Genomic DNA, 25,680 nt, shown 5'->3' with positions numbered 1-25,680 from the left:
ATGGTTTAATGCTTTTAAAGAAAACTAGAATTATAATTGTTACCTTTGCATACTTACTTCATAGAACTTTCTTTGCTATTCATTGTTCTATCAATACATTTTCAATGAATAAATAAATATATATGGTGAAAATAATGATAATATATACAAGTAGATTATACATTAATTTAATTAGGATACAATTTACTTTTCTCTCCAGTTAATTATATTTATTTGCTATAATAAAATGAATAAGGAACAGGTTTGATTTGCAAATAGATTGTAAGTTTGCTTTCCGAATGCATAGTGCAATTTATACAAGAGTTATATGATGACCTCTTCTTAGTTGAGTAGACATTCTTCTATAAGTTTTATACAAGTTTATAATAGTAATCAGATTAATTTTCATTAAAAAACCTCAAGACAGGAGATAAAAAAGGGACAATAATAGTATACTAAGAAATACAATTGATATTACTAGTTCTGATTATCAGTTGACTATTATCTGTCTTATAAGAGGAGGCACAGATTCTATCTATATTCAAAATTAAGATAAAAATTTAAAAATGATCCTACATTCTTTTCCTGCCCCAAACAAGAATCTAACCACGGACATGAAATGTCTGAGTAGTTGGGTGGTTGTATAGTTTTTTTCCTCTTCTCATTTTATGTATAAGTAGCTTTATAAAATCTTGTTTAATCACATTTTATGGGAAACATATACACAGAATGAAAAATATTTTGTGAATCATGAAATGGTCACTTAAAAAGATCATAAGATCACACATCAAAATTCCATTCATATCACTGTTACTATTCATTGAAATATGGATGACATAGTTTTGGATAAGTTTATTGTTACATCTATTGAAATATATTTTGTGAAGTCAAATTCAAAAGAGAGAGAGAAAACCCAATTTTCCTTCAAAAGGAGATTTTGAAAGATCCAGGTGCTTACAAATGTTGGCACACTTAGAATGTCACTGATGTTTCCCAGTAGTTTTGCAAAAGAAAAAAATTATAATAAGCTATTTTAAAATCAAAGTTTCAAATGCTTATGCCCCATACAATGTTACTGGAAGTGCCTATTACAGTAACGATATTTGCCACAGAAAGACAATTAGCTAATTCATATTATGAACACCAGCACTTTCCATCTAAATAATTTTTGCTCATAATGACTGTTTAGACTTTCTTCACAATCAAATCTCATTTCATTTTGATATACGAAGATCGTGATAGTCATTAAAAATGCAGCTGCCTGGGCCAGCAGCAAAGCAAAACTAATCATTTATACCAAACAACCCTAGATCAATATGTCTGGTTGCACTGAGGCAAACGTCCAGTTCAATTGGATGTGAATTATGTTTTTCTTGGTTCATCTCCACAGCAATGTCCATTTTTTGACTTAAGTAAGAGAAAATGGTTTGGGATGATTTTAAAGCACTGGCCATTCCTTGGAAAGGAGTGCTTATTAAACAGGAAGAGCAACCCAGAATCATTCACTGGCCCAACATCGATATATACAGAAAGAATAAGACCCAGCGGCTATTTTGCCATGTTAGTGATCCAGTTCTTGATGGGAGACAGAACAGAGCATGATCTCGTGTGTATAAGTGGTCAGCTTCCATCGTTGGGTAACGTTTATCTGATAAAGTTGTTTTGTGGGGTGGGCCAAATACAATACTACCATAAGATGGTTTGAAAGATTTTTATTGATTGATTGATTGATTAAAAAATTCATCAAAGAGCACCAGCTTAGCTTATTGGCATTCATTTCAGGTGAACAGGGCATAGGATATGGTGGACTAGAAGTGTTAGCCTGGTGTTTAACCAAACATTCTTCCAATTTCCAATTGTGGGCAAAGAAGAGTGGGCAGAGATCTCTGAGAGGCCAACTAAGAACCTCCCTCCTCTCTTAGTGGGTGTTTTTATCAGTATTTTTATTAAGACAAGATTTTAATTTCTATGTTTTCTTTTTTTATTTTTATGAAAATTTGTATTTTTTTTTCTTTTTTTTATTTATTTATTAAGGATTTCTGCCTCCTCCCTGTTTTCATAATGTTTGGTGTGTGTGTGTGCTGCAGTGTGGGTATGAACATCAGAGAACAACTTGTGAGACTTGGGTCCCCCCTAGCACGTAGGTCTGATGGATGGAATTCAGGTCTTCAGCCTTGGTAGCAAGTGTTCCCACCCACTAAACCATCACTCCATCCCTGTTTAAAAATAACTCCTCACCTGTTATGAACACTATTCTTAAAGCGGATACTATGTTTTAAAATTGGAGACCATCTTCCTAGGCAACTAGAGGATACTGCTATAGAAACAAGGAGTTACTTTGTGTGCTATTCTAAAGAAAATGTTTTTTAAAAGTCAACAAGACAGTTCTTAATCACTATCACTATTTACAAATAGTTGCATTTAATTATTTCTGTCACAATGAGCATATATAAAATTTAGATTTACTAGTTCATTACTCAGTGTATACCCATGGAACTTAATTCCTGGAGCTTCTTCAGGAATTTCTTTCAGAAATAGAAAAAGGTTCCCATTTCTCAGCATGCTAGGCATATGGAAAGATTTCTGTATTCTGGCTTCCTCCAAGAGGGCAGATCTTGGTCTTCGTGTAACACCTTTTTAGAATTTAACACATTTCTGTCAACCTCCCTTTCAAGCAATGAACTCAGTTTTTCAGCCACTGGGAGATAGCCAGCTCTGTCTGAGCTGATAGAAATTGTTCCTCTTCCAGCAAAGTCTGAGGTTTCTCAGTCTTCGTGACTTATTCTAGTTGTCATTGCCCCAAATGGTTCTGCTATTGTATTGTGTTCCACTCTGTAACAGACATGTATTCGATGAAAAATAACTCTATTGAAGCTGAGCAATACTCCAGAAACATGAGAGGAACCTTCTGTAATGATTTTGCCACCAACACAGCACACAGTGATTTTCCTTCAATGGATGTCAGAGTTTCTCACTGCACTCCTTCACTTTCAATGGACGAGAACATTAGGAAGAAGCAGGGGTCGCTCAGTGTCTTTATACTGGTATGGAAGCAGGGACAGGAATTGCTTTGTTTCCTGCCCCTAATTGAATGCTTAGAAAATGTGGAAGTGATTGTATCAGAGAATGCATAGGAAGAGTCTACAGTTGCTTTAACTGAAGTCATCCCTTATTGTAGGGCTCTGGTCCTTATGGAAACAGAGAATAGATCCAGTTCTACCCAAATAGACATTGCTCGGCTGCTGTTGTTTTAAATGTTAATGGAGATGAATGGGATACATCACTAGTTAGACCCATGGAATGTTTAGCAGCCCATCACCTCCCAAGACTGTGTTTTCACATCGTAGTAGTAAGTGCCTATACATTAGAGTGCTGGGAAATTAGTCCTCAATGAGTATTTCTTTCTATTTTAAACCTGTTGGGTCCTGTGTGAATTTGAAATTTTAATAAATGTGATTTTATCATCTTCCAGAAATACTGGTTTTATTTTTACTTTTGTAACAATAGAGTTTGTCTTTAAGGACAAATATTGTCATCAAATTGTCTGGTGTCAGGATATAGAATAAATATGTATACACACTCATAGATACGTTGTTAGAGCATAAAAAGATGCGCAAACAGAATTCAACAAAACTAGTTTGACATGCATGCACAGTTATTATGTCTGCATAATCTCTCATTATGATAAACTGGAGTGAGCATGACTTGGGCTTTGAGATGTCATTCTAACAGACCTTGACCATCATGTCTTGGGAAGCTATAACATGTAAGTTTCAGTGCTAATAAGATGCCTATTTTTGACAGAAGATTGACATTGTAGCAACGTTTGGGACAATCATTCCCAATATAATTACAAAGTGACTGAAGATTTTTTTCTAATATTTTCTTTTTGTATTCAAGGCTTTAACTTCTTGAGCTGGTTGCTTCCAGAAGTGCCAAGAAGTCATTTTTTTATATGCATGGAAAAGCATTTTCAGAGAAAAATCAAGAGTAAGCAAAATCTGTCTAAATGAATTCCAATTTTTATTTAAATCCATTTATAGTTTGCTTATGGATGCATGTTTTTATGTAGACATTTGCAAGAAAAGCTCCTGGTAGCTACTCATTTATCTCTCCTCTTTAGAGAAGAAAGGGCTAAATGCTTAAAACACAATTGTTGGATAGTCCAATGACCTGTTTTGCGTGTTCCTTTTAGAGAAGGGTGTTTCAAAAATGTTGCTTCATACTTTTTCCTGTTGTAAGTCAGCCTCATAAAATTTGCAGTGCAAAGACTCATTCTGAGGGGTGTTCAAAAGGCTGCTCTACCTTCCATGTCTAGGAACAGCCTACTTTGAATTTGAAATAATACATGGCAATGTCCTCAGGCTCACCCATGTAATTGCGTACATTTCTCTCATTCATTTGTGAAAGATCTCTTCACATGTTATTAGGGTCATATCCAGAAGGTAATTTCAATCCTGTAATTTTATGACTAGCAAAGTTCATTGGTTATTCTCATGCAAATGTTGCTTTTTATAACAAAAGTACTCTTATTTTAAATGCAGATGTGTGGCTTTAAAAAAGCCACTTCCTAACCATTCTATGAAAAACACTGCATCCCTGAAAGGTAGCAAAAATTGTCACTGGGCCATCAACATAGGGAAAATGCTTGCACATATCTTGTGTGAAATTTCTCGTTTTTCTGTTCTGTTAACCTCCAGCATTTTTCCTATGTTCACTCACTTGTGACGTGGCTTCTTCCCGCTTTGCAAACAGAAAACAGAAACATCAACAGCTAATTCTTTAACCTTCACCACAAAACTAAAAGGTCTGTGAACTTGTCTATCTCTCAAATACCTTATAGTGATGCTTTACTCTGAGCAAATGCTCACCCCATGCCTGTTGCAGGAAGTCCACTTGTTTGTCCCTACTGCCCAGAACCAAAATAACCACACAGAAACTGTATTAATTAAATCACTACTTGACCCATTTGCTCTAACTTCTTATTGGCTAGCGCTTACATCTTAATTTAACCCATCTCCATTATTCTGTGCATCACCATGAGGTTGTGGCCTACCAGCAAAGTTCCAGCATCTCTACTTCTGGCCCCTGATCCATGGTATCTCCTGACATGGCCCTTCTTTCTCCCAGCATTCAGTTCCATCCTCCCCACCTACCTAAGTTCTGTCCTATCAACAGACCAAGGCAGTTTCTTTATTCATTAATGCTAATCACAGTACATGGAGGGGAATCCCACATCACATGCCGTACACTAGATCATATCTCCTCCTACCTCCTGGTAGAGCACCCCATGCTTGTACATTGGGTTGCATCTCCTCCTACCTTCCCGTGGAACTCAGCTTCTCATTCTTTCTTCCCTTACCCAGATCCCACATGCTAATGATCATTGATTTATTCTTCATCACAACAGAGTCTTTTCTCTTGAGAATGTCAATTAAATGGAAGGCACAATGATGTTTTGACACTTTCAGTGTAAAGCCTTTCATATTTATTCATGTCATGCAGATCAATGATTCATTCATTCTTATGAATGAGTGAGACTTCTCTGTGCAGATCACTATAGTTTATTTATTAACCACTTGGAGGCTCTTTGAGTTATTTCCATTAAGAGTGATCAAAAAACAGAGTTGAGACAAAAATTCAAAAATATTTTGTGTGACTATAAGGTTGATTTATCCAGGATTTTTTTAGGGTGAGTGTGCAGAGACAGGAACTTGCTGTTTCATATGTAAGTACATGTTGAATTTTATAAAATCCATCAAAATCCTTCCCAGAGTGCCTCTGTCTGTTTTCATTCCCACCAGTAAGGTCTGAAGCTTTCTTTTATTCTCGATTCTTTCCAGTACTGAATGTTACTAGCCTTTTTCACTTTAGAATTTCTAAATTCTTTAAATATGCATTCACCAATAACTACTAAGTTTGAACATACTTTCATTCACTTTTTAGCCACCTAGGCATCTCTTTCATGTATGTCAGGTCTTTATCCCATTTTGACATTAGTTTTTCTGCCAACTGATGAATTTTGAGATGGCTGGTTCACTGTCAGCTCTGCGGCTTGAAATTACTTCCTCCCAATCTGTAGATAGTTTTTGTCCAGCTTTCACTCAGTGTCTTTCTCATAACTGATGGAGGAAGGTCATTGGCTAATAAAGGAACTGCCTTGGCCCATTTTATTGGTTAGAGGATAGGTGGGAGGAGTAAACAGAACAGAACGCTGGGAGGAAGAGGAAGTGAGGTCAGAGTCTCGACAGCTCTCCTCTCTCGGGAGCAGACGCCTGAGAGAGACGCCATGCCCCGCTCCCGGGATGAAGCTCCGACCCAGGATGGACATAGGCTAGAATCTTCCCGGTAAGCGCACCTTGGGGTGCTACACACAGATGATTAGAATGGGCTAAATTAATATGTGAGAATTAGCCTAGAAGAGACTGGGCCAAGCAGTGTTTAAAAGAATACAGTTTCCGTGTAATTATTTTGGGGCATAAGCTAGCCGAGCAGGCAGCTGGGGTGCTGGGGACGCAGTGCCGCGCCCCTATTACTACAGTTGGCGCCCCACGTGATGGACTAAACCCACTAAAAAAACCTGAGAAGGCTTAAAAATAAGGGAGAGAGAGTTTAACACAGATTTTTGCTGTTTGTTGGTGGCGTGCTGTAGAGAGATTTCCTGATTCGGCAACAGTAGCAGAAAAAAACACTGTGTCATTTTAAAGCGCGACTTCCTGGGGCTGTGCCGCCATTGCGATCTCTGTCTGGCTCCTGCTGGAGACAGAGCTTTTGAATAGAGCATTTGGAGTAAAGTGCTACGATTTGTTTGATGGCAACTAGACTTGCTGTGTTCTCGGGTCTGCTCTGCTTGTTAGAGGCAAGCATGCGCTTTCATCTAAGAGAGGCTTCCTGACTCAGCTTTAGCTGCAAAGCCTGCAGCTCATTAAGAGGTCCTGCCACGAAACACTTAAACGGTGTTGATGAAAAGCTGAACGCATGCTTTTCGGTTTTCAGCCATAGCAGGAAAAAAGCTGCGCCGTTTAAAAATGCCGGCTTTCTGGGCCATCCTGCCAGGGCAAACTCTGACTGTTTGAGGCAGGAGGGCCGGCTACTGAGAGAGGACTTGAGTGTTGTTTGTTGTAGCTCACTTGCTGGCAGGGACCTTGAAATGCCATACAGTTGTTGCAGTAAACATGGCTACAGCCTGTATATCCGCCATGAGGCTGGAAAGCTAAGGAATGGACTGGATCTAGCTGGCAAAGCCATGCCTTTAGTCCTACTGAGATTGCTTGGTAAATTAAAGATTCATGTGGTCAGAAAAAGAGAGATATACAGTAAAGAGAGATTCAAAGACAGAGAAAATTTCTGAATGGTTTAAAGTGTGTTAAAAATATATGCAGACTAAAAGTTGAAGTTCTTAAAGTAAAAAACAAAAAAAAGGAAGAGAGTTGTTGTGTGTGGTAGCACACGCCTTTAATCCCAGTGCCTAGAAGGCAGAGACAAACAGATCTCTGTGAGTTCAAGGTGTAATAGTGTACACCTTTAATCCCAATGCCTGGGAGGCAGAGACAGGCAGATCTCTGAGAGATCAAGGACAGCCTGGTCTACAGAGTTACTTCAGGTCAAAGATACAGAGAACCTGTCTCAAAAAGCAAAGAGTTAAAAGTAAAAATAAACAAAATAGAGGTTAAAACAAAGCTGCACAAAGATGGAAAATACACAGAGAATTTCGATACTGTATGCTATTATGCTCTCTTTGAATTGTTTGAATGCTGAGGAAGGAGCAACAGCTGCTAAAAGATATTTATTTATAAATGCTGCTGAACTAATCCAACATAGATATTTTGATGCCTTGACTTTGAAATTTGGATCTAAGGACATGATACTTTGGAAAGGAGTTTCTTATTTTGTTTTCACAGAGGATGAGACGCTGTTCATTTCTTCTATTCCGATTTGGTATGATGGACCATGCTCTCCTGAAGGGTTGGTGTGAACACCTTCAGAAATTGCTTTGCTCAACTGCCAACTGAGATGAAACTAGCACACAGGTTATACCATGAAAGACCTAATTAACAACGCCCCCATTCAGCAGGAAGCAGTTTGGAGAGAAATAACTGCGCCCATATTCCCAAAAAAATGTTTATAAATGTTCTTTTACATTTAAAGGGGGATATGATATAGATATGAATAATTTGCATTAGTATAGATTTTGCTTTATTGATTGAAATTTAAGGTCAATTTTGTTATATGTATATGTATTTCTGATCTTTATTAAGGTATTGTGATTGTGTAGTTCATTATTAAAATGTAATGTATAATTAGGAAATATAGGTTGTTGATAGATAATCATAATAGTCAAGTTTGTAGTCATGTTAGTTAATATTTTCTAGATATATAGATATATTTTAGATAGACATTCTTCATGTCTTTCAAAGATTACAGAATAGGACATTTAATGTTTTAATAACTGAGGACTTTTCATGACAATGAGACACTCTGCTCCTGGCAGCACCAATCTACTTCAAGAGGAAGATGGGCATCGAAGAGGCTCGTTATGGAGTTTGATAGCCATTTGGGCAAGAAACTGCTCTTGCCTGGACTATTGCATAAACTGGACACAGAGAACCCACAGAGAGAGGACTACTGAACTTGCCTAAGGTGAGATGATCTTTCGGGGTTCCTGATTCGTGAAAGAGTCTGCGAGACATTCTTCAGGACACAACAGATAGTGACTGAACTGACTTTGAATTTTCCTGCTTTATGGAAATGTCTGCTGGATAGCATGGGCCTGAAGGCTGAAGATGGATGCCCCAACGGTACAAAAGAACTTTGGGTGACTGTCCAGGCAGCAAGATGTCTCTGTCATTTCTAGAGTTTTAAAAGTTGCTTTTTTCTTGTTTGCTTATGTAGTATTGTATCTTTTTGGAGTCTTTGATGAATTTAAGAATAGTTAGTTATAGTTTTCCTTAGTTATGATAAAGATTATTGTAACTTTTACTTGATAACTGTTTTGTTATATGTAATTTTGCTATGTTAAAGTTAAAGCCTTTTGTTTGTTTGTTTGTTTAAACCGAAAAAGGGGAAATGATGGAGGAAGGTCATTGGCTAATAAAGGAACTGCCTTGGCCCATTTTATTGGTTAGAGGATAGGTGGGAGGAGTAAACAGAACAGAATGCTGGGAGGAAGAGGAAGTGAGCTCAGAGTCTCGACAGCTTTCCTCTTGGGAGCAGACGCCTGAGAGAGACACCATGCCCCGCTCCCGGGATGAAGCTCCGACCCAGGATGGACATAGGCTAGAATCTTCCTGGTAAGTGCACCTTGGGGTGCTACACACAGATGATTAGAATGGGCTAAATTAATATGTGAGAATTAGCCTAGAAGAGACTGGGCCAAGCAGTGTTTAAAAGAATACAGTTTCCGTGTAATTATTTTGGGGCATAAGCTAGCCAAGCAGGCAGCTGGGGTGCTGGGGACGCAGCCCCGCGCCCCTAATACTACACATAACAAAAATTTTAATGTCATATTTGTCAATTTTAATTTGTATTTTATTTTAAATTATGTGCATGTCTCTGTGGGTATTTTTGTATATGGGTGCAGGTTTCCCTGAAACTCAGAGGCAACTGATTATTTTTTTGGAGGGTGAAATTACAGGTGGTTGTAAGTCTCCCTAAATGAGTGTTATCAACTGAACAACTTAATTTCTGAGCAAAAAGAGGCCATACTCTCAACCGCTGAGCCCTCTCTGAAGCCTCATCATTGTATTATTGTAGTAATAAGGGCGGCGGGGCTTCGTCCCCAGCACCCCAGCCGCCTGCTCGGCTAGCTTATGCCCCGAAATAATTACACGGACACTGTATTCTTTTAATCACTGCTTGGCCCTTCTGCCCTAGCCCTTACTGGCTAATTCTGATATCCCGATCAACCCATCTCTAATAATCGGTGAGCACCGGTCTTACCGGGAAGATTCTAGCCTAGTCCATCCTGGGTCGAGCTTCATCCCGGGAACGGGGCATGGCGTCTCTCTCAGGCGTCTGCTCCCTAGAGGACAGCGGTTGAGTCCCTGAGCTCACTTCCTCTTCCTCCCAGCATTTTGTTCTGTTTACTCCTCCCACCTATCCTCTAACCAATAAAATGGGCCAGGGCAGTGCCTTTATTAGCCAATGACTGTCCTCCATCATTTCCCCTTTTTCGGTTTAAACAAAAAAAAGGCTTTAACATAGCAAAATTACATATAACAAAACAGTTATCAAGTAAAAGTTACAATAATCTTTATCATAACTAAGGAAAACTATAACTATAACTAACTATTCTTAACTCCATCAAAGACTCCAGAAAGATATAATATTACCTAAGTAAACAAGAACTAAGAAACTTCAAACTCTAGAAATGACAAAGACATCTCGCTGCCTGGACAGTCACCCAAAGTTCTTTTGTACCGTTGGGGCATCCATCTTCAGCCTTCAGGCCCATGCTATCCAGCAGACATTTCCATAAAGCAGGAAAATTCAAAGTCAGTTCAGTCACTATCTGTTGTGTCCTGCAGAATGTCTCGCAGACTCTTTCAAAATGAATCAGGAACCCCGAAAGATCATCTCACCTTAGGCAAGTTCAGTAGTCCTCTCTCTGTGGGTTCTCTGTGTCCAGTTTATGCAATAGTCCAGGCAAGAGCAGTTTCTTGCCCAAATGGCTATCAAAACTCCATAACGAGCCTCTTCGATGCCCATCTTCCTCTTGAAGTAGATTGGTGCTGCCAGGAGCAGAGTGTCTCATTGTCATGAAAAGTCCTCAGTTATTAAAACATTAAATGTCCTATTCTGTAATCTTTGAAAGACATGAAGAATGTCTATCTAACTGAAATACATCTCTATATATCTAGAAAATCTAACTAACATGACTACAAGCTTTACTATTATCGATGATTATCCATTAACAACCTATATTTCTTAATTATACAGTACATATTTAAATGAACTACACAATCACAATACCTTAATCAAAATCAGAAACACTTATACATATAACAAAATTGACCTTAAATCTCTATCAATAAAGCAAAATCTATACTAATGCAAATTATTCATATCTATATCATATCCCCCTTTAAATGTAAAAGAACGTTTATAAACCATATTTGGGAACATGGGCGCAGTTTTTTCTCTCCAAACTGCTTCCTGCTGAATGGGGGCGTCGTTAATTAGGTCTTTCATGGTATAACCTGTGTGCGAGTTTCATCTCAGTTGGCAGTTGAGCGAAGCAATTTTCTGAAGATGTTCACTGCAACCCTTCAGGAGGGCGTGGTCCATCATACCAAATCGGAATAGAAGAAATGAACAGCGTCTCATCCTCTGTGAAAACAAAATAAGAAACTCCTTTCCAAAGTATCATATCCTTAGATCCAAATTTCAAAGTCAAGGCATTTTCAAAGTATCTATGTTGGATTAGTTCAGCAGCAATTATAAACAAATATCTTTTAGCAGCTGTTGCTCCTTCCTCAGCATTCAAACAATTAAAACAGAGCATAATAGCATACAGTATCAAGATTCTCTGTGTATTTTCCATCTTTGTTCGTTTTATTTTAACCTCTATTTTGTTTATTTTTACTTTTAACTTTTTGCTTTTTGAGATAGGTTCTCTGTATCTTTGACCTGAAGTAACTCTGTAAACCAGGCTGTCTTTGAACTCTCAGAGATCTGCCTGTCTCTGCCTCCCAGGCATTCGGGATTAAAGGTGTACGCTACTACACCTTGAACTCACCGAGATCTGTTTGTCTCTGCCTTCTAGGCACTGGGATTAAAGGCGTGTGCTACCACACACAACAACTCTCTTCCTTTTTTTTGTTTTTTACTTTAAGAACTTCAACTTTTAGTCTGCATATATTTTTAACACACTTTAAACCATTCAGAAATTTTCTTTGTCTTTGAATCTCTCTTTACTGTATATCTCTCTTTTTCTGACCACATGAATCTTTAATTTACCAAGCAATATCAGTAGGATTAAAGGCGTGGCTTTGCCGGCTGGATCCAGCCCATTCCTTAGCTTTCCAGCCTCATGGCTGAGGTACTGGCTGTAGCCAGCAAGCGAGCTTCAGCAGCCTGTGTTTGCAAACCGCAGGGACCGCCTGCGTAAAAGAGTCAGAGAATTGAACTCAAATCAAAAGCTTGGCAGCAAGTACCTGACGCAGTGAGATGTCTCACCAACTCCATACAGACTTTTCTTTTATTAAATGTGAATTTAGTATTATTGTCCCAAACTCTTGGTCTAAACTTAAATACAGTTCATTTTTTTTGTTTTCTTCTAAAAGTTGGGTGATCACATATCTTTAGGCTTGTGAGATTTATGAGTTAAATTTTGTACAAAATATAAAGTTTAGGTAAAAGTATATGGTGTGTAGGTGTAGCCTAACCCCGGCCTCTGGCAACCATTACTCTACTTTCTACGTCTATGAGCTTAGCTATTTATATCTCAGAAGTGAAATCATGCAGCAATGTGCCCTGATTATCTTACTACATCATAATGTCCTCCAGCCTCCACCATGTTGCTACAAATAATCAGATTTCCTTCTTTTTAAAAGATTTATTTATTATATATACAGTGTTCTGCCTGCGTTTATGCCTGCACGCCAAAAGAGGGCACCAGATCTCATTACAGATGGTTATATGGGTGCTGGGAATTGAACTCAGGACCTCTGGAAGAGCTGCCAGTGCTCTTAATCTCTGAGCTGTCTCTCCAGACCCAGGTTTCCTTCTCTATGCTAGACAAACAGTGTTATGTTGTGTAAATGCTGTACTTTTTTTTTATCTCACTTATTTATAGACACTTGGGTTGATTCTATATTTTGGATGTAGAGCTTAGCCCTACAATGGTTGTAACAATGTCAACATCTCTTCAATATGCTAATTTCAATTGTTCAGTTGTCTTCTCCAAAGTGGCAAAGGCAAGTTCTTGTTTAAATGCTGAAAGGAAACCATGTCACCGCTTAGCTGGACATTTCTAGCTGTAATGTTTGATGGCTTCCTTTACTCCATCCTCTCCACACGGATAAAAGCAATCCTAAGCAGGGATATAGTGATACATCATTTCAGTTTGCTTTTCTTGATGATTGCTGATGCGGAAACTGTTTTCACCTTCCTGCCACTCATCTGTATGTCTCCTTTAGAGACATAGTTATTGAAGTTCATAGCTTTTTCTTGGGGGCAGGGGGTCTGTTTTCTTGCCTTCAAGTTGCCAAAGTTTCTTATTTGTTTTGGATGCTAATGCTAACTCTTCCTATGGTCCAGTGTGTTCCCAAAGTTCCTTTGTTAGAAACTTAAATCCATTGCAACAGTGTCGAGAGGTGAGACCTTTAGGAGCTTATATGTCATGACAGCTCTACCACAATGAATGCATGTTTGCCGTTATCTCAGGAGAGAATTCCATCCAGTGAGCCCTTTCTGTCCCTCTCACCCCTCACCATGGAATAATGCAGAGGGTAGAGTCTTGCTCAAGACAGGGCAAATGGGAGAGAGGAGGAAGATGGGAGGCACTGCAGTGCTATCCTAGACTTTTGAGATGTTTTTATGTACAGCTAATACTTAGAGATAGTGTTTCTTTCTTCTGTGTCCTGGTACCCTCTGTGGGCTGGCTGGAGATGAATAAAACTAGACATGAGATGTACACAGAGGATCCACTTTCTAATGTATTCGACATTCTGTTCCTTTTGCTCCCTTATTCCTGTTCACTTTTCATATCCCTCAGACTGTTTTGTACATTGTCCCCAAGTCTTCCAGTTCTGTACAGTACAAAAAGCATACAGCTTATGAGATGCAGTCAACTCAGACTTCCAACCTGCCATGCCCTTTTAAGTTCTTTGAGATTATTTGATGTTTGATCTTTCCTATGGTCTAGTTGTAACACACTTGGACATAGACCCAGGAGTAGGTATACAGTAGGTATACAGTAGTGAGAACCTGTACAGCCATGATAAACATAATTAAGGTATGGAATCTACCTTGATATCCATTAAATATGAATATAAATGAGTGAATAAAGGAATGTGGCACACATATGCAATGGAGTTTTATTCAGTCACGCACACACACACACACCCAAATGGGTAAAGTCATGTTGTTTGCAGGAGTTCAGATAGAAACTAGTGTCATCCTGCTAAGTGAAAAAGGCCAAATTCATCCATGACTAATCTAGCCACACTTAAGGCCAGGCTCCATGACCAGTAGATGGCCAACACAATTGAACTCAAAGATATTTTCAAATTTTTTTGTTTCATAAGTTGTCTGTGCTTTTTTCCCTTACAGGTCTTTACTTATATATTATGTTTTCCAGTTTTGTGTTTTGTGGGAGTTTTGTGAGCAAATGTTTGTGTATGTGTCTACATTTATTTGTGTTTCTTATGCTTTTTCTTTGGCTCTTCATTTTTTTCTGTTTTGTCCTATTCTGGTTTGTTATTTTTCTTATTATTTTTTAGATATCTATTTGCTTTCTAATGAGAGCAAACAGAAAAAGAATATATCTGGTCATGGTGCTTATAGCAGCATTATAAAGCAAAACAAGACTCTAGGCAATGCCCTCACTTTGTGAGTTATTGTTTTGCTTTGTTTGCCTTTTGAGACAAGCTACACCTCACTATGTACCTCAGAATAAATTTACACTTGGACATCCTCACACATTCTGACCCTGGCCATCATTAGTTTTCCCAAAGCATGCTTAGGCTGTGTCTTCATTAAACAGATTATACTTTTAAATTAGATATGACATCTATATATTACTATGGTCATTGACCAACAAGATCAGTGGTTATTAAATTAAAAGAATATTTGTCTAATAGGAGAAATGGTTAATGTTAATGTACTTGCTAACATTTAGGCTCAATTGCTATAACTAAAACATTTAAAATAACAACAGCTATAATAAGATAGAAAATTGTTTCTCTACTACATGGAGTCTGAGTTGAAATTAAGAGGCAGCCATTTCATTCTCCTTCTACCAGACAGCAGAATTATTCTTTGTCATTGTTCTTTAACACATGGTTTCTAGATCATGATCCCAGTTCATCAACAATATATCTAAGTCATTACCAAAGCTGAAAGCAAAGTTTTATATATTTCTCTTCACATTAATATTTAATCATCTACAAATGGAAATATATTTTCAAGTAGTAGTTAGTGAAGATAAAGGCTGAGAAATGTATGTAATTTAACAGTATGATGAGTAATGGTGCTATCAGACAATTAAAAATTATTGCCATAAGCATACTCAGATTTCTGCCTTTGGTTGCCTAAACCTAATCTGCTAAAAAAAACTATAAACATGGGATGAAAATTTGTGCATTAATAATTTATATAAAATAATATATAACATAATTATGTGTATATGGTTATCATCAAAATAAGAGAAAGCTTAAGGAACAATATAAATGTTTAGCATTTGAGAAGCAGACACGTCATCCAGATATACAAATCTACATAGTGTTGTAGGAGAAAATAAAAGAAGGAAGGGACACTGTGGAGTTGCCTCCGTTAGTAAAATACTTGCTGCTCAAGGAAAAGGAGCTGAATTTAGATTCTTTTTTTTTATTAAATATTTTTTTTTATTGAGAAAAGGAGAAAATAAAAAAAACAAGTTTCCACCTCCTCCCAGCCTCCCATTTCCCTCCCCCTCCTCCCACCCTATGCCCCCTCCTCCCACCCTTCTCCCCCTCCCCCCACTCCTTTCCCCCTCCCTCTCCAGTCCAAAGAGCAGTCAGGGTTTTCTGCCCTGTGGTAAGACCTAGGACCTCCCACCTCCGTCCATATCTAGGAAGGTGAACCTCCAAACTGGCTGGGCTCCCACAAAGCCATCACATTACGTAGGATCAAACCCCCGTGCCATTGTCCTTTGCGTCTCATCAGCCCTCATTGTTCGCCATGTTCAGAGAGTCCAGTTTTATCCCATGCTTTTTCAGTCACAGTCCAGCTGGTCTTGGTGAGCTCTCAATAGATCAGCTCCACTGTCTCAGTGGGTGGGTGCATCCCTCGTGGTCCCGACTTCTTTGCTCATGTTCTCCCTCCTTCTGCTCCTCATTGGGACTTTGGGAGCTCAGTCCAGTGCTCCAGTGTGGGTCTCTGTATCTATCTCCATCCATCACCAGATGAAGGTTCTATGATGATATGCAAGATATTCGTCAGTATTGCTCAAGGATAGGGTCATTTCAGGTTCCCTATTCTCAACTGCCCAAGGAACTAACTGGGGACCTCAGCTTGGGCACCTGGGAACCCCTCTAGGGTCAGGTCTCTTGCCAACCCTAAAGTGGTTCCCTTAACTAAGAATTGTGGTTCCGTGCTCCCCTGTCCAACCTTCCTTTATCCCAATCCTCCTGCTTTCCCAAGGCCCGACCTCCTTCCCTTCTACCTTTTCTCTCCCCATCTCCCCTTACTCCCAACCCTCCCCACCCCAAGATCCCAATTTTCACCCCGGCAATTTTGTCTACTTCCCTTAGCCAAGAGGATAACTATATGTTTTTCCTTGGGTTCCCCTTCTTACTTAGCTTCTTTAGATTCACCTATTGTAGACTCCGTGACCCTTATTTATGGCTAGAAACCAATTATGAGTGAGTACATCCCATGTTCATCTTTTTGGGTCTGGGATACCTCACTCAGGATAGTGTTTTCTATTTCCATCCATTTGCATGCAAAATTCGAGAAGTCATTGTTTTTTACCGCTGAGTAGTACTCTAATGTGTAGATATTCCATACTTTCTTCATTCATTCTTCCATTGAAGGGCATCTAGGTTGTTTCCAGGTTCTGGCTATTACAAATAATACTGCTATGAACATAGTTGAACAAATTTAGATTCTTGACACAGCCCTAAAGAGTAAGGAGTGGACGGCATGCCTATAATCATAGCTCTAGGAGGACAGAGGCAGGAAGACCCCTGGTGTTTGCTGGTCTACCAATCTCACTGAATTGATGAGTTTAGGTTCAGTGAGAGATTCTGTCTCAAAAGATGTGGTGGGGAGCTATAGAGGAAGGTACCCAATGTTAACCTTTGGCATCCACAGGTACATGTACGTATATAAATACACACACACACACACACACGCATACCCAAAAAAACATAGCTAGTCTCCATGTTTTTCTGGATATGATCTTTTATTTTCTTTCTGACTCTTATATCTTGTAGGATGTTCTTCAGGAAATAATGATCACTTCTTGGCTATTCGTCAAAAGAAGAGTTGGAAGCCAGTGTTCATTTATCGCCATTCACAAGATATTGAGAAAAGCCTGGATATAGCTCAAGAGGCATATAAACATAGCTACCATTCCCCTTCTGAAGTTCAAATAAGCAAACGTCACCAAATTGTCAACTCAGCATTTCCTAGACCTGCATATGACCCGTCTCTTAATCTGTTGGCTGCGTCTGGTCAAGATCTTGAAATAGAAAATCTCCCAGTTCCGGCAGCAGATGTTATTGTGATGGTGAGTACCAAGTTAGCCAGTGTTGCATTGATGCTGATCTTGGTGTTGATCATGATGCTGAGATTGGTGTTAACACTGGAACTGTTGTTCCTTTCTGTGGCTGACATTGAAAGAAAAAACTCATTGTGAATATTTACCATGGGTCTCAATAATTATTTACCATAGCGTTTCTCATTTTCTCTTATTTCTGCTTATTATTTCCTCCCCTCCCCCCGATGAAATTAGAAAATTTCTCTCTGTCCTATGCTCACAGCCTAATGTATAGTGCATAACAAATATTAACTGAGAACTAAAGATCATTTTCGGAAGCTTCAGTTACAGTAGACCGTATCCTCTACAGAGCCTCCTGCCCTCTGTAAGATAATCTTAAAAGATAGGTCTATTATCAGCTCATGTAAATAAATAGCACTTACCAAAGATTCTCTTGTCCCTTGACTCAAGTTGTAACAAAAGAACAAACAATTAAAGAGAGAGTGCTTGTAAGGAGATTAATAAGTAATGTTCTGTGGCTAAAGTAAATAACAATGGTTGGGAGGCAGTGATCTATAATAATATTCCTAATATCACTGGACGAACATCAACATTTACATGATACAATGATCCTGGTAGACTAGATAACCCAGCCAGAGTTTTTCAATTTGTGAAAGTATTATATGAAAATTTATTGAGGTTAAATCTCTTTGTATACTGTATACTCTCTCATACTGGTGTTATCTATGTTAAAACTGTAACACTTAGAAGCTAAAGCAGAAAAATTGCAATGAGTTTAAAGTCAACCTGGGCTACATAGCCAAAAAAAAAATCTCTCAAAATAGTTGATGGCTATACACAATGGACATGAATTGAAATACCATATTATATTTGGAATTAATTTAAATCCTAATTTTAAAGCTATGATAGAAGCAAAACTCCTTCAAATCTCAACTAAATGTTATTAAATTTCTGTTAAATTTCACGTAATTTGACTCTGGGAGCCAACATAAGCTTATGAAACTGTCTACACTGTGACAACTCCCACTCATAGCATGATTAAATTTAACACGCTCTTATTTCTTTTCTTTACTTTTACATAATATATATAGTAAACTTTTTTTCAGTGTTAGTAATCAAAGACCCATTCATTGGTGTTTTCAACGTGTGTTGAGTATTTATCTAACCCAACTCTCATTTATAATATTTAGAAAAGGAGAGAAATGAGACAGGCTTTGATCCTGTTTTAGAAATGTCTGGGGGAAAGATGCCAGTAATAAAAACGACAAATAACAGAAATCGCAAAATGAGACCATAAAGAAGAAGTTTTCATAGAGGCTGCTTGGTCTCCTGTAAGACCTGACCTTTTCATGACTAACAGATGTGTAGAGGATGAGAATCACATACTGTCTGCTGAGGATGAACGATGTTAATGGTGTCTCTGTATCTGGAAATGGCCATCTAATGCTCTTGATTACCATATCCCCATATTCATCAATACTTAAGTTACTATGAAGTATAGTTAAAGAATCTTGATCTGTTTTTTTTAATTCCATATACTATCTAGCTAATTTTATATTATAGACAACAAAAAGCACAAATTATGAATTCTGCCAGGTCAGTTCTCTTTGAGGGATTTAAGAAGCCAGGCTTTGTTTCACGATGATACAGGTTGAGTCCTAACCACACTGATGGCCAGAACCATTTGTGTAAAACTCTTGCACTACTTAGCACATGGTAATTTCCAAGGAAATTGCAGAGCTGGGGTTATTTTCATACAAATCAATAGTATCAGCTTCTTCAAAAACAGAGTGAGACATACACGTAAAAATGAGCAAGTTTGAGAGACATTCTTTACAGAAAAACATTTCAAGAATAGAGCATGAATAATGTAAAAAATATTCAACAGTTTAATGTTCTTGCTGAGATAGCTTTGTGTTGTGTGTATAAGATTTACATCTATGTGTGTATGTTTAAAGACATCTAAATTGACATAGATACACTGTATGCATATACTGATCTGGACTTTCTTGCTTAGGGAGTATTTCAGTAGCACTGATGAATTATTGTGGGGTTTGATATGTGTAATTGAGCAGGACTAATAAGTAGCAGTCCTTTTAACTGAGTGAACAATTGAATTATTTTATTGAAATGTTAAAAGCTGTATACTAAACCTCTAAAATTTATATATAACTTCTAAGAATTCCCAATCAGATGATAAGAATTCTTATCCTCCAATATTTATTGAGTGTTCATCTTTTTGTTTGAGACAGAATTTCTCTATGTAATAGCCCTAGCTGTCCTGGTACTATCTTTGTAGACCAGGCTAGCCTTGGACTCACAGAAATTCACCTGCCTCTGCCTCCTGAGTGCTGGGTTTAAAGGCATGCGCCATCACCGCCAGGCTGTATTGAGTGCTCTTATTTCTGATGGTATTGATAATCAGGCTTAGACTGAGAAATTTAAGCATGGCCACCCTTCCTGATTTCTAATTAGTACCACAAAGAATGTCTTAAGATATTTGTCCACAAATGAATTTTTTCCTATTTTATCTTTCTTCTGTAATTGAGAAAATATATAGTTTGTTTGTTCTGTGGAAAAGACAACACAATGGATGCATTTATCCTAAAAATGCTAATTATGTTTCAGAAACTCAGAGAAGATGCTGTTTTTTGCACAAATACAATATAGAGGGAAGATGAATGGCCCCAAGTCACTGCTAATGTAAAACATAGTCTTTTGCCAAATGTGCACTAGAAATTCCATAGCTCTTATCACTGGATCTCCAGGATGCTTGTCAGTCCACTAGGCTGCATATCAGGAAGAAGGGACCCCAGAAGCATGAGTGCAGGTAGTGGGATGGAGTTAGGTTTAGGTTTTTCCAGCTAGGCATATGTTATTGAATGGAAAATAGCTTGACCTGGCCAAAAGGCTGAGAAAATTGGGAGCAAGTCCCTCTTTGGAATACATGGATGTGGGCTATTATAGCACCAGTGTAGAGTTGTGGGTAGGGAGACTGCAGCCTATTTCACAGGGTAGGCATGATGTAAGGAAAGAGAAAGAAGGTAGGGAAGCAATGGAAGTGAGAAGAAGGAAGAATGGTATGTGGCGAGAATTTCTATAACACACAAGGATCTCTGGAAGCCAAAATGGTCTCTATGAGATTTCTAGAATGCTGTGGTTTCTTTCTCAGATACCACTTTCCAAGACCAGCACTCAGGTGGAAAAAAAAAACAGTAAAAATACTGTTTTTTTCTTTTCGTATATTTTGATTGTTCTTTGGAAATTTCACATACACACACACACACACAATTTGATTTTGTCTACCCCATATTTTCTTTCCAATTTTCCTATGGATACCTCGCCCCAAACATTCTCCTGACAATTCTTGTCTGTGTTTTCTATTTTCATTTTCAATTTTTAGCCCACTGAGTCCAATCAGGGGAGCTCATGTGCACGTGGCTGTGAAGGCATCCACTAGGGCATGGGCTACCTACAGTGGCCAGTCCCCAAAGACAAGTGACTCTCCCACCCCTTAGAAGCCATCAGCTCTTGAAGGGAGGTCCCCAGTACTGTCACCACCATCACTGTGTTTGACTTTTTAACTGGCCTGCTGTGTAGTGTAGGTCCTGTGTATAAGTAACTCCAGCTGCAGTGGGTTCACTGTGCAACAGCCATAACAAATCCAGAAGATGAAATTCCTCAGTAGTCCTCTTGATATCCCTGGATACTTTGTGGAGGGTGACAGGCTGATATCTGTGACTAAACACTATCAGTCACTTAGAAAAGTTAAAAACTCAGCTCTTTGAAAAGTTAAAAGGTTTTATTGTTTTATTTTTGGTAATAGGCATGCCATTTGAAGCCTTTGTTATGCTGAGATATGTTTCTTATAGTCCAAGTTTCTTTAGGTCTTTTACTATGAAAGGGTGCTGCATTTTGTCAAAGGCCTTTTGTTTCTGTTGAGACTACTAAGTGATTTCTGTCCTTGAGTCCAGTTACATAATTTATAACAATTACTGATTAACATATATTGAACCATCCCACATCTCTGGAATGTACGTAGCTTGATCATGGTGAATGGCCTTTTTGATGTGCTCCTGAATTTGGTTTGCAAATATTTTGTTGGGAAAAATTGCTTTTAAATGCACCAATGAAATTGTAGCTTTCTTTTTGTGCTTTAGGTGTCTTTATGTGCTGTATGACCACTGTTACAAATACTCTTTTAAGAAATTTAAGTTACAGAATTTCTGAGAAGTTTGGATAACTGGCTTTCATTGACATCTGGACCCTGTGATTTGAGGCTCACCTCTGATCATTCTCCTTCAGACTCGCTTGCAAGGCTTATCTTGTAAAGAAATCCTTAGGTGTGATGTGAAACTATCAGTATGGCTTTACTACAGGAAATAAATTTTGTAACATTTACCATGTTGTGTGACAAAGAAAATAATTCTATCTTTTTCAATGGGCAAATTGACTTAATCAGAATTTTATACCTGTGCAGTGAACATTCCAGAAGATAGGCTTGATGTCTGTCTGGACTGGCTGAAATTCCTCTATGTCAAGATAAATGTTTTCTTTCAATTGACCAATAATCCAACACAAACTAATATTATGTAATGATTCAAGTGCATATACTTTTGTAGGACATCACACTTCATGTATTGTTGAATCCAGGGCTGAAGGGATGGGATGAATGCCCAGCCCAGCCTTCCCTGGCGTAGCCTATGCCCAGAATAATTATCTTCTTTCTTTTAAATAGCTTAAGCTTTGTCCCTGCAGACTCATACTTAGGCAAGTGAAATGTCTCACAGCTTTCAATAGTACCTTGGGCATCTTCTAATCTTGAAGAATTTGACACCAGATGATAATAGTGAACTCATCACATCACCTCAATCCATAGATAGGCTCTACTCCCAGCCTATCTATCTAAAAGCCTAGAAGCCACACATGGGAGGGGATGGTGTTTGTGATAAAATGTGGACACTATTAAAACAGCAAAGGTGGAACATACCCCACAAATAGTTCAGTGTGTGGTAATACAGATAATATGAGTTTCTATTTTTTTTTTACTTTTTGATATTATAATATAGTTACATCCTTCCCATTCCTTTTTTTTCTTCCTTAAATCCTTCCATATACCCATTTTTGCTCTCTTTCAAATTCATAGCTACATTTTCATTAATGAAATTGGGTTGTGGGGGGGGGTTCTAAACACATAAATGCAACCTTGTCAGTCTATATAATGTCCCTTGTGTGTATGTATGTGTCTTTAGGGATGACCAGATGGTGTTTGATAACCAGTTGCTGTGCTTCTCCCCAGGGAAGACTATTTCTTCCCCCCTCCCCCGCCCCATAATTCCTTCATTTCCTGTAGTTCTTGTGTAGGGTTGATGCCTCGGGGACTTTCTTCTGTCCACATTGACATGTTAGTATGTCAATTACTGTTGCCCTTGTTCAGCTCATGCAAAAGTTGTCATGTTGGTGAGACTTTATGGGGGTAGCTTCTGACACTCCTAGAAGACACAATTCTCCAACAAATTCCCCAGTCCTCTGGCTCTGACAATCTTTGTCAATGTTCCCTATGCCTTAAGTGCAGAATTTTTACGATCTCACAGAGTACCCTGGAAGAAATACTGAAAACAGACAGACTCAGAACTTTAGTCCCAGGGACGATTTCTACACAAGACAGATGACAAAGATCACCCTGAAAACTCAGCAACAATTCTTCACAGAGAGAATAAATCCACTCTGGTATAGGAATAAGGTAAGGGGCTGAGAATGTGTGCCAACATCAGGTCTGTTTGCTAATGACAAGGGCTGTGTTTTTAGCTTAACCTGTTAAGACTGTTACATTATATACCACCAATGTTCCACATTCATGAAACTTCCTTTAGCCTATATATTTCATGATGCCAAATAAATTTAGGGTTGGAAGCAACAGGGCTCAGGGAGTAGGGGAAACAAAGATCAGGGCTTGTTCCTGAGTTAAGGGTAGGCAAATCTGTGAAAAAGTTTGATCCAAATACAGGGCCTACTTGTATCTGCGACAAAAGGGATCCTAGAACTGAAAGCAGTGAGCATGTACCTCCACCCCTCACCCAGAAGCTATCTCCAATTGAAAACCTGGCAAATGAAAACTGGGTTTTCTCCAAGGGAGTTGTACTTGGGAAACAAACTAAACTTAAGGATAGGCCTCATGTCCAGCACCAGATGACCAAAGAAACCAAACTCAGCTGCATCTTTGGTGGCTCCTTGTCTTGTAATATGGTATCAGAGACTGTTCCCTTTTTTAAAAAAAATATTTTTATTATGATTTTTTTCCTTCTTTCTTCTTGCCCTACAGGTCCTTTACACACACACACACACACACACACACACACACACACACACACGTGGTGGCTACAAGTTTAGTGTTTTTATGAGATTCCTGAGTGTGGAAATGAGTGGATCTCTGATTCTTGTGCCTTCTCTTGGGCTCTTTTCCTTCTGTTTGTTTTCTTCTATTGCAATGTGTTTGTTAGTTTTTGCCTTATCTTATTATATTTTATCATCCCTTAAAACCTGTTTGTTTTCTAGTGAGATAGATAGGAGACGGCGTGGGGAAGAACTGGCAGGAATAGAGGGAGGGGGGAAACATAATCAGGATAAAAATTTGTCTTTCGTGAGACAAAAATCTATTTTCAGTAGAAAGAATGATGTAAATATTACCTAATTGTTACAGCAAAACTGTAGCAATAATAAAACAATTGCCATTGCTCTCCAGTTTAGCCTTTTTCCTCTTTCCCTTATGCTGCTGTAACATCCTGGTGATAGTCACTAAACATTTACTCTTCACTCATTAGATTGTGCCACATTCACACACACACACACCCCCACACACACATTCACCACCCTCATACACAAACATGAACACACACACATAGACACTACACACACATCGCCAGTGAAATAAAGTTCAAGCACATTGCCATGTTTGGTCTCATATGACCTGGGGTCCTTGATTGCCTAAGCTCAGCCCACCAAGTCTGTGTTTTGGGGAAGAGTCCCAGAAATCTGTGAATTCAAGCATTTTGGAGATTCTGGTAACTTGGAGCAGCTGGGAAATATCACATGCCATGACACTCATGCCTGGGTCTCTGTGTTCGTCTCTCCCTCTGTACAAACTGCTCTGGTATTCTTTTTGCCCTTTTGCCCACCTGCTTCTAGGTCCAGAGCTCAGTCTTTGGCAGTCTCCCTCCTAGAAAGCATTTCCTGAAAATATTGGTCTAGGATAAAGTGGAGGATCAATAAAAGTGTTCGGTTTCATGCGTGACAAATATCAGCATGCAGTTCTTATGGACAATGAGGTTAAGAGTGACTTTTAAAGTCACATCTTTTATCTTTATCATAAATTTCTGCTAATTTATTTTATTATGTAAATTTTAAACAGACATCTTGGATCATTTTTAGGTACAGAAAGGTATGAAAGAATATAAAAACTCAGACCATATCTCATTATTAAGAAAAGGGACTATCTTATATCTTTGTGAGAATGTTGCAAATTATTTTATTTAAAATAAAAGCTTCCAACGATACCCTTCTCTACTTTCCTGCATAACTTTAATTTTATAGTATCTCTGACCATCTAGTTAATACTTTTTATGTCACTTATTTCTGCAACCAAAATATGTCTTCCAAAATGTTGGATTTTTCTATCTCATTCCTTCCATATCTCCAGTGTCTATTCAAGTAACTGGCCCATAGTAGGGGCTTCAACATTGACTAGTGGATGAAAAACGAACTGGCAACAAAAGGTGAACAATTGGAAAGGTTGTAAGTAAATTATTTTATCAAGAAAACAAGATCATTTTTAGTACTTAATCACCGACCACCATAGGCTTTTTAAACATATTTTATTACACATATGTGCACGTATCAAGGGCAAGAATGCCACAGCAGGTCTCTGGAGGACAAAGGATAACCTTGTGGCTATGGTTCTTTCTTTCCACCTTTATATGGCTTCAGGGATGAAGATCAGGAGCCCAGACATGCACAGCAATAGCTTTCTCTACTGAGGCGCTTCAATGGCTCCTTCAACATGTGGTCTCTCTTTTATATTTTTTCCTCCCTACTTCAAGTAGAAGCTAAGACCATCCACCCTCCCCTTTTTAATATCTGTAACAGCTGAAAAGATGAATGCAAAATAAGCGTTTGATGGACTGCTTAGCTCGTTTCCAGAATTCACAGCTACTGGTCTTGATCCACAGAGGATGAAAAACAAAACAGTGTCAGATTTTAGTTCTGAAAAGGTCTAGAAA

General features: G+C 38.4%; 1 protein-coding gene across 2 annotated transcripts in view; it reads left to right on the top strand.

The window, feature by feature from the left end:
- Positions 1-25,680, top strand: part of Ptprr (protein tyrosine phosphatase receptor type R) — a 235,564-nt gene that overhangs the window by 6,445 nt on the left and 203,439 nt on the right. For both annotated transcript variants that reach the window (XM_041673784.1, XM_041673776.1), the window contains exon 2: positions 17,118-17,413. In XM_041673784.1, the coding sequence (XP_041529718.1) occupies positions 17,118-17,413 (296 nt within the window). The remainder of the gene's footprint in view (positions 1-17,117; positions 17,414-25,680) is intronic.

This window comes from Microtus oregoni, unplaced genomic scaffold, assembly GCF_018167655.1.
Source record: "Microtus oregoni isolate MIOR12 unplaced genomic scaffold, Mior012 000001F_ref0000356, whole genome shotgun sequence".
In the NCBI taxonomy this organism is placed as follows: Eukaryota; Metazoa; Chordata; class Mammalia; order Rodentia; family Cricetidae; genus Microtus; species Microtus oregoni.
The sequence above is the reverse complement of the archived record's forward strand: the minus strand, read 5'-3'. Positions and strand labels throughout refer to the sequence as shown.